This window comes from Camellia sinensis, chromosome 1 (assembly GCF_055761805.1).
Source record: "Camellia sinensis isolate YWXY chromosome 1, ASM5576180v1, whole genome shotgun sequence".
In the NCBI taxonomy this organism is placed as follows: Eukaryota; Viridiplantae; Streptophyta; class Magnoliopsida; order Ericales; family Theaceae; genus Camellia; species Camellia sinensis.
The window spans coordinates 27,196,272-27,206,248 of NC_138961.1; the positions used below are offsets into that span (position 1 = coordinate 27,196,272).

Consider the following 9,977-nt stretch of genomic DNA (forward strand, 5'->3'; position numbering starts at 1 on the left):
TCACACTCACACACATATACGCCTCTCCATCGACTCCCTCCATTCGCTATCCTTTTCTCCCTCCTCCCATTACCGTTGATCTGCAACAATCATCACTGCCGACTCCCTCCCTCCGCTGTCCTCATATCCCTCTTCTCATCACCGCTAATCTGCAATGATCGAGCCAGAATTGAGATTTGCAATGATCTAAACTCAGATCTGTCAGATTTGTACTCAGATCTATTATCTCTCTCTCTTTTTGATCTAATCTGTGTGTAATGATTGTTGGTATTGTATTGTTGTTGATGACGATTGTTAGTATTGTTGTTGAAACAGATTTTTCTTTTCTTCAGATTATTATTATTTTTAATTTAAATCTGCATGATACTGAAAACAAATTTAAATTTAATTTAAATCTATATTGTTGAAAAAATAAATTTAATCTGTTTTAATTGTACACATTGATTTGTTGATGATGATGACACATACTAATATATATTGATTTGTTGATCTTGTGTTTAACAAAATTAAAAAAAAAAAAAAAAGCTTAGGGATTTTTCGGGGTCGGGAAAACTCGATCCCCGTTAGGGGATGGGGGCGGGGGGTGATGGGTTCTCCCGCTGGGGATCGAGGAAGGGTATGGGGATTTTTTAACCTTCGGGGACGAGGAGTGTAGTCCTCTTCCCCGCCCCGCCCCACCCCGTTGCCATTCCTAGCTCCTTTGACTTTTGTTATTTAATCTCTAGATTCATTATACTTTTTTATTTCTAAATTATTGTTAAATTATCTATGTAGTTCATAAACTATCGATTGAGTCTACTAAATTCATAAAGTATATGAATCAAAATTTATCCCCAAATTATCAATTAAATCTATAAAGTTCTTAAAATATTTAATTCAAACATATTTAGTCTCCAAAAGAATTATCAAATTTAAATATTTGCCCGTAAGTATTATAAATTAGTAAAAAATCCTAACTAATTAAATTTTATTACAAAAAATATAAATTTTTTATTTTGACCTTAAAAAGCATTTTTATTTCATTGTGTGTTTAAATTAGAGTTTTATTTCTTAGCATTACCAATAAAATTATATGAGTATTAGATATACTGAAAAAAGTAAAATTAGATAGTTTAATTAATAATATTTTGATACAAATAATAATAGAAAAATAATATATTAATTAAATTATATAAAAAACTTAGCAAAAAACTTAAAAATAATCCATTTTAAATTATTTATAACATATAATACTTGATAAATGTAAACACACGTAGCCATTTTATAATATAAGTAAGAAAATACTATAAATAATTACTTTTACCCTTATAAATGAAGTTCACCGTAAGAGTTAACACCTACTTTTTAAAGACGAAATAAAAATTAAAGGTTTTTTTGAAATAAAATTTTAACTAGATATGGTCTTTTACTTATATATAATTCTCATGGGCTTATATTTTATTTTTGTACCATTTCCAAGGACTAAATAGGATTGATCTAAATTTTTTAGGGATTTAATAAATTCAATTAATAATTTAGAGGCTATTAATTTGTATACTTTAGGATTTAATAGACTCAATCAATTTTATAACATTTTTAGGGACTAAATATGTTTGATTTAAATATTTTAGGAATTTAATAAATTCAATTAATAATTTAGAGACTAAATAGACTTTAATCTATATACTTTAGGAATTTAATAGACTCAATCAATAATTTATAGGCTATTAATTTATATAATTTAGGGATTTAATAGACTCAATCAATTTTGTAACATTTATAGGGACTAAATAGGTTTGATTTAAATATTTTAGAAATTTAATAATTTCAATTAATCATTTAGAGATTAAATAGACTTTAATCTATATATTTTAAAATTTTAATAGGCTCAATCAATAATTTAAGGACTAAGTAGACAAATTGGTGATAGTTTAGAGGTATAAAATGTAATAAATCCTTAAATTTATTATTATTATTATATTTTTGGTCAAAAGTAAAATATTAGTAAGTTAGTTCGAACTCCAAACCTTTTACTCCCTGCATCCTAAACACGACTACATGCCACTTGGGCACAAGGGCCCCAACCGTTAAGCTTATTATTTTTTCACTTAAGCAGTGCTAGGGTCCTCGGCAAATCAAGGCTGGAATGCCTTGATTTTGGTTTTTTGGGGGGTGTGAAATGGTGGTTATGTGTAGGGATGTATTAAAAAATTAGACATTCCGCATTAACTCAGTCTGTGTGGTTTAATAAGGTTAGTGAGTTGAGTTAGATTGGTTGGTGATAAAATTGACTAATTAGTTAGACTGTTGGTTAAAATTTGTTAATTTTATATAGTTTTATACGAGTCCCCACTATATTTTTATTTTAAATCACGAAGACTCGAAAGAAATTGAACAGAAACTTGTACAAAACTATATAGAATTTATAAATTTTTACCAGCAGCTTAACTGATCAGTCAATTTTATCACCCAACCAATCTAACCCAACTCACTCACCTTATTAAGGGGTTGTTTGGGATAAACTAAATAAGTGTATTTTTTGACTTTTTATGAAATATTGGTAAGGTATGGGTTGGGTTTGAAGTGATGTGGTAGAAATGTGATGTGACTTAAATAGAAGAGTGACTTTTTAACTTTTTTAAGTTATGCTAAACCAAACCTAAATCACGCAGGCTGAATTGGTACAAAATATCTAATTTTTTAACACACTCATACACATAACCACCCTTAAAAAAAAACAACAACCAAACCAACTTAACCCATAAATAGAAAAGAAAAAAAAATAACGGAACTGCTACGTAGCTCGAAACTGCCGAGCTCGAAATTGGCTCGAATCCAAAACGACGTCGTTTTGGAGATTTTTTTTTTTTTTTTTCATTCTCGTTTTTTGGAAGTTGAAGATGAAGAAAAAACAGAAGAAGAAGAAGAAAAGAGCTGCAGATCCAGATCATCAACATCAACAAAAAAAAACAAAAAATTGTTCATCGACAATTTTTTTTTTTTTCTTTCTTGCAGGAAGAAGAAGAACAAGAGAAGAAGAAGAAGAGGAAGCAGACCAGAACTAGAAGAAGAATAAAAGAGAATAGGAAGAAGAAGAAAAAAAAAAAAAAAAAACATCAATGCCTTCTCTTGTTCAGCTCCAGATCAAACAAAACATCAAACAAACACATCAAATTTTTTTTTCCCTCTTCATTTTCAGCTCCAGATCTAAAAAAAAAAAAAAATCATCAATGTCTTCATCACATTCAGCTCCAGATCAGCTCCAGATCAAACAAAACATCAAACAAAACATCAATTTTTTTCCCCCCTTCATTTTCAGCTCCAGATCTAGAAAAAAAAAAAATCATCAATGTTTTCGTCACACAGCACATCTTCATCATCAATATCTTCATCAACACAGCACATCTTCATTATCAACATCTTCATCATCAACATCCCCAGATCCAGAAAAAAAAAAGCCGCCCCTTCTCTCTTCCTCTTCTCTCCACCGATCGCCTCCTCTCTTAATCTTCTTTTCTTCTTCTTCCTCTTCTTTTCTCTCTCTTCTCTCTATCTCGCCTCTGTCTATTATTGAAAAGCAAAGCCTCTGTCTGCTATTGAAGCAAGAGAAGGAAAAGAATTAAAAATAAATAAATAAATTCGAGCCAGTTTTCGAGCCAAGCATTCAAACTACGAATCTTTATCCAAAAAATAATTTGAGGCATTCGAGCCTCGATTTGTCGAGCCCCAAGCAGTAGCGTATTCACTTATATTTTAGCAAGAAGCCCACCTAGCAAAAGCCCAGCCCAGGTCAATCTATTCACATGTGAGTGGTTGAACCAAATTTGTGTGCTCCCGTAAACATCCCCAATTCCTTTTTCCCTCTCTCAAAATCAAAAACCCTAAACCCTCTCTCTCTCACACAAAAACCCTAATCACCCCCCACTCTCTCTCTAACTTTGAATCACTGAGATTACCGAAAATGTCCCAAGCTCTGGACATGTCGCTGGATGATATCATAAGAAATAACAAGAAATCCGGAGGATCCAATGGTAATTTCAGGGGTAGAGGCCGAGGCCGAGGTTTTGTTTCAGGTCCAGGTCCAGCTCGTCGCTTCCCCAACCGCGCTCCTACGAGAACGACGCCATATTTGATCCCTCAGGTGATCTTCTTTTCTCCATGCTTTGCTAGATCTTAGGGTTTATGCATATATATATATATATATTGGTGTATACAGAGAATTCTTAGAGAAATCTGATTTGTGATTCAGATGGTTCAAGTGCAGCAAATGTTGGCGATGGGAGGGTCGGGATCTGAATCAGCGACGAAGCTGTACGTTTCCAACTTGGATTATGGTGTTTCTAATGAGGACTTAAAGGTATTTGCTTTTGTGTTTTTATAATATATATATACTAGTGCATGCCGGTGCCTTCAGGCACTGTGTTAAACAAGTGAACAAAAAAGAGAATACAAAATTAAATAAATAGGGAGGAAAATAAAAAGGGAGGAAAAATCAAAAAATAAAAAGAAAAGGAGGAAGGTGGGATTCATGGGATTATGGGAGGGTGAAGGAAAAAGTAAGAAAGAGAAGCGGGAAAGTAGAAAATGTATGCGGAGTATACATCACAGCCATTGTTTTGTAGTTTGAACATATCTGAACTGGCCAAATGTCCTAATATGACAAAAATATGTTAAAGATTCAAAAACCCTCATACTTTATTATATAGATATATAATGCAAATTGTCTATCACTTGAAAATATATATGTGTAAAACTTGTACATAAAATGTGGCTGCATTGTAGATCTATCACTTCAAAGTTCAAATTCACCAAGATGATTGTTAATAATGAAAATGCCATCATGCTTGTGGCAGATTCTATATGACCCTTTTGTGTGTGTGTGTGTGGGTGGGGGTGGGGGGGTAAGAATAGCTTTTTCCTTGTTTTTGTGTTCCGGGTTTTCATTGATATCTCATGGCATGCATAAATTTTCACATCCACTAGTAGCTTCGATAGTGAAGGGATCCATGTGAAGGCCAACGGGGCAAATAGAAAAAATTGGAATAGTAGAACTGTGATTGAGATGGTAAAATTGTATAACATATTACTTGTCATTTTTAAAAAGGAATCAGGACATATTTAAGTGGCAAAAGAGAGGGGAATATAGGAAGTTCAGTAGAGGGAAGTTTGTCATGCAGAGAAAAGATTCCTTTGTGGCTATGTTTTATTAAATATGTTTAATCAAGTGTATTTGAATTTGAATGTTAAACATTTTCTCTATGGGCTGTCAAGGGTCGAGGACAGTGACTGAATACATCAGTTTTGTTTAATAAGGATAATGGATGTTTGGGACAGGGACGGGCTTTGGTCAATTGTAGGGGTGGGCGTGGATCGGTTGCGGTCACGGAACTTTCAATCCGTCATCTGTCCGCTAGATTGGCGGATTGGAGAAAATCAATCCGCATCTGTCCGCTAATCCGATGGATGTAGATTAAGAGAATTAGTGGATGAATGCGAATCGGTTTGGCGGTTTAAAATTTTATAAATTTTCAACATAATTCAACTTGTGCACTTTCTCAAAAAAAAAAATTACAGTCAATGACTTAACAGAGTATTACAATTACTGCATGCCTCATCCAAAGAAAGAAAGTTTAAAACTTTACTCACATATTACAATCATAGCATGTCTCATTCACATAAAGTATTATAATCTATGGTTCTTAAAATATAAAAATAATTCAAACTATTAAAACCATGAACAGAGCAGTAGTAGAGATTGTATGCCTTTGTATTGTTACATTTATATCTGTTTTTGAAAACAAAAAACAACTAGCATATATAATCTTATTTATTTATTATTTTTAGAGTTAGATTTAAAAACTAAAATAGATAGATAAATAATACATATATTTTTTTTAATTCAAAAAATATATTTAAGTTAAAAACTTCTTTTCAACATAATATCAACAGAATATTTAAACTATTTTTCAATTGAAAACACAAATAGAATATATAAACAAATTGAAAATACAAAGTCTTATAAATTATTAGGGATGTTCAGCGGTTTGGCGATTCGGTTGCGGCCATATGAACCTCAAATCCGCCATCCGTCCAAAACTAGGCGGATTGGAAAAAAATCAATCCGCAACCGTCCATTCGTCATCACGCAGCGGATCGATTCGGTTCGATCGGTTTGGATGGATCGGTATATCCGCTACTCATCCCTAGTCAATTGTAACCATTAGCCAAGGTGGGAATTAACTGCGAGTCATTTTTCATTCTTTTGTGAAAATGCTGGCTTTTAGGTTTGTAGTTTGTGTGGCAGCTTAGTGTCGACTTTTCTCATTTGTTGTATGATTGCATGCATCTAAAACACGAGGAGCTTTTTAAAATTTTCCTATTGGAGGAAATTTGTGATTATTGTGGTGTTCCCTAATGTTCTACTACTAGTATGATTCTGCTTTGAGATGCAGAGATTATTTGTTCACTGTCTGCTAGTGTTCATATTTTTTCATTTATTTGTAACTAGTGTATCTCGTGCTTGAAGGCACGATGTAAATAAAAATAAAAGAACAAAAAGGAGAAAACAAAATAAATAAATAAATAGGGTGGAAAATAAAAAAAGAAAAAGAAAAAGAGAAAGGTGGGATCATGGGATCATTTATGGGATTATTTATGGGATCGTGGGAGGGTGGGTGAGAAAAAGAAAAATTAAGAGAGAAAAGTAGGAAAGTAGAAAATGTACACGTACGGTACATCACAGCCATTATTTTGTAGTTTGAATAAATCTAAGCCGTTCAAATGTCCTAATAGGACAAAAATATGTTAAAGATTCAAAAACCCTTCTGCTATATTATATAGATATAGATTTGTACTCTTTAAGGCTATGTTTGGATGGCAAAAATCTTGAGGGGTCGGTGCTGGGTGTGTTACAAAGTTGGGGTGGGGAAGAGGCGTCGAAAGGCCTGGGTACTTGCTTCCCATTGTTTGCTTTAGTTGGTGCGGTTGTAGCGGAATAGGTGTGTTTTTCAGGATGAGTGCCGTTCTATATCATGGTTAGAAAACCAGTTGTTGATGGTGTTGCATAGTTGCGTTACGGGTTCGATCGATCCAAATGTTTTGGTTTTTGTAGATTTGGTGGATGATTTGATTAGTTAGTTTTGTTTGGATCTTTGTGGGCTGTTTTTGTATTCTTTTCATCGTCTTGATGCCTTTCTAATAAAGTTGTTCATTTATTTATCAAAAAAAAAAAAATCTCGAGGGGTAAATGAGAATCTCATTATTAATAATTAATAATAAAATTCATGTGTCAATGCTATGCAAGTGTCTGGATTCGTTAAAAATTCTTTATGGGAATTTAATTAAATTTTAAATATTGGGTTGTGTGCTCCAAATTGTTTTTAATCCTTAAATGGTTAACATTCCTCCAGGGATGTGAGATTCCCATGGGAGAGTTGGGAAATCAAATTGCTACTGAGTTTGGGAAAACGATTCCTGCTTGAGCAGGTAATTAGGAATCACCTTCTGATTCTAATCTATTCCAAACACTGAAAACATAGATACCCAAAATCACATTCTCATTTCCCCTCAAGATTCCTGCCATCTAAACTGATCATTAAGGTGTTTGATCCCTTGAGCGACTAGTTTGCTTTATGTAAATGTCCATGCATATGTTTTTTCTGCTTGTTTTCTGATAGGAGTTCAGCCTGATAATTCATCATTGCATGTTTCCTGTTGAGATATCATTCCAAAGTAAAATACAGAAAATTAATCTTAAATAAAGTTTTGCTGTAAATGCAGTATTACAAAGATTTTCAGAGTACAATATCTGATATGCATATGGAATATAAACAAATGTGTTAACTTAACAATGTTTTGATTTCTCATATCAGACTGTTTTGATAACATTCATATGTCTCCTTGCAGGTGTTATTCTCTGAGGTTGGTGAAGTGAAGCGACACTCAATCCACTATGATCGGAGCGGGAGATCAAAGGTATATTGACAGGCTCAGACTACTCAGGTCACTTCGAAGAATTTATTGTATCTACTAATGGCTTAGGAAGAATGTTTTTCTTAGGGAACTGCCGAAGTTGTTTTTACACGTCAATCAGATGCTTTAACGGCCGTTGAGAGATACAACAATGTACAGCTTGATGGGAAACCAATGAAAATTGAGTTGGTTGGAGTCAATATTGTTACTCCTCCTGCGCCTCCAACTACCAATGGCATATTAGGAAATCCAAGTGGCAATTTTAGAAGGTATGGACTTTCTGATCGTTCTGTATGTGAAAAAAAAAATATTCAAAATTCAGAGTACTTACTGTATGCTTATTGGTTACTTAAAAAAGCATCATGTGCCTTCCCATCTCTGTTAAGATTCTTCTAAACGGGGAGAAATCAGTGGCTTGTTTAGAACGATGACTGGTAAGTAATTTTGATGTTTGTGCAGCACCCTGCGTGTATCATTGTTTTTGTGTTGTACTCGCCTGTATATGTTATAGCAGCCGAAAGATATGCCTATTTGTGGTCTAATGCTTCATCCACTGTAGTTTCTTGTAGCATCCCGATTAGCTTTGTTTTTTATTGTGTTGTTTTGACTGTAGGCAAGAAAGGGTTGCAGGTAGGGGATGTGACCGTCGAGGTGGTGGCGGCGGCGGCCGAGGATTTGGGAGGGGCCGTGGAAGAGGCAGAAGCCATGGTGAGAAGGTGTCTGCTGAAGCTCTTGATGCGGATTTGGAGAAGTATCATATAGAAGCTATGCAAATAAATTGAGTAGTATCTATTGTGTAATCCATCCCTTTTAGGTTTTCCCCGATATGATTACTTTTATGCTGTGTTTGGTTGGGAGATTTGGGAAGGGATTTGGAAAGGGAAAGGGAAAAAGTGTGTGAAACTATGTGAAATTTAAGTATATTTTATTCACATTTCACCTACCTTTTTCATTTTCTTTTTCAAATCCCACCTCAAATCCCCTAACCAAACACAGCATTATGATGTCTTTTGTGCAAGTATGCTTGTCATTACACCATTAATGCTACTTGAAACATCACTAACTGCATACAGGTAGATTGATATATGGAACATAATAGTTTAGTTGTCATTTTTTTTTTAAATTTTTTTTTATGGTGGCTCACTTTTGTCTGCTCTGCTGATTTTGATGCTATGGAAGCTTGAGCTGAGTTCTTTCTGTGTTTGACCTGAATTGGTGATGTGTCGGCTAAAAGATATTTCTGGTAAACATGTATAAAGTGACAGAGATGCATATGTATTCTATACATTGCCTGACTGGTGAACTATTGGTAGTTTTCGTGCTGTGTTAATTCTAAGGAACTGCAACAAAAGATCTTTGACAATTTTATGCTAAAGTCTATAGATGTAGCTATATTACAGTTATAGTTGATATTGGAAACTTGGCTAGTAATTTCTTGTATTGTAAGACATGGTACGAGGACCCTCCCCTCTCATCTCACCGGATGGTATCATGGTATGAATGTTTATTGTTAGAGAGGACCCTCCCCTCTCATAATCTTGAGGCATTTCCATTTTCCTGTTCTTTTTTTTGTCCCCTCTATATATTTTTCTTTTGCACATGCAGTCAGTAAAGTTTTTTTCTTAATATCTTGCCTTGAGCTGCCAGGTCTTCACTAATTTTGGGTTGAAATGTAGTTGATAATTCCTTTGACGAGAACATTTTTAAATGGTATAATAACTAGATTTCTCTAAAGCCTTGCTAGTTTCATAAATGTTGATGTATTAGTTTCATCGCACAACTTGGAATTTGAACTTACAGGGGTACTAAAAACTACTTGTTCCATTGTCATCTGCATTTCTCAAGAGTGAACATTACCAAAAAATCTTCATAATAATACTTACATCATGCGAGTATTGTTTATAATTTTTAGTATTTTTTATTTTGGAATCCCTGGCCTCAACTATATTTCAAAAAAATTTAAAAACTACACATGAAAATTTGTTTGACATTTTTCTTTTTCATTTGAAAAAATATGTAAACAAACA

General features: G+C 33.6%; 1 protein-coding gene across 3 annotated transcripts; it reads left to right on the forward strand.

Moving 5' to 3' along the window:
- Positions 1-3,634: 3,634 nt before the first annotated feature.
- On the forward strand, positions 3,635-9,235 carry LOC114296811 (THO complex subunit 4B). Of its 3 annotated transcripts, none has more exons than XM_028241147.2 (5): positions 3,635-4,120; positions 4,229-4,336; positions 7,885-7,953; positions 8,038-8,219; positions 8,564-9,235. In XM_028241147.2, the coding sequence occupies exons 1-5, from the start codon at positions 3,941-3,943 to the stop codon at positions 8,730-8,732; spliced, it is 708 nt and encodes a 235-aa protein (XP_028096948.2). In that variant the 5' UTR covers positions 3,635-3,940; the 3' UTR covers positions 8,733-9,235. The 3 variants fall into 3 exon arrangements, with proteins under 3 accessions (XP_028096948.2, XP_028096962.2, XP_028096953.2); XM_028241161.2 differs by lacking the exon at positions 8,564-9,235 and adding an exon at positions 8,309-8,521 and having other exon boundaries at positions 3,762-4,120; XM_028241152.2 differs by having other exon boundaries at positions 3,808-4,120; positions 4,244-4,336.
- The last annotated feature ends 742 nt before the right edge of the window (positions 9,236-9,977 follow it).

Bases quoted from the DNA above. Each gene is read 5' to 3' on its own strand.
- LOC114296811 (XM_028241147.2), top strand. From the start codon at position 3,941: ATGTCCCAAGCTCTGGACATGTCGCTGGATGATATCATAAGAAATAAC. The intron at 7,954-8,037 runs GTATATTGACAG...TGTTTTTCTTAG, and splicing joins ATCGGAGCGGGAGATCAAAG to GGAACTGCCGAAGTTGTTTT. The intron at 8,220-8,563 runs GTATGGACTTTC...TTTTGACTGTAG, and splicing joins CCAAGTGGCAATTTTAGAAG to GCAAGAAAGGGTTGCAGGTA.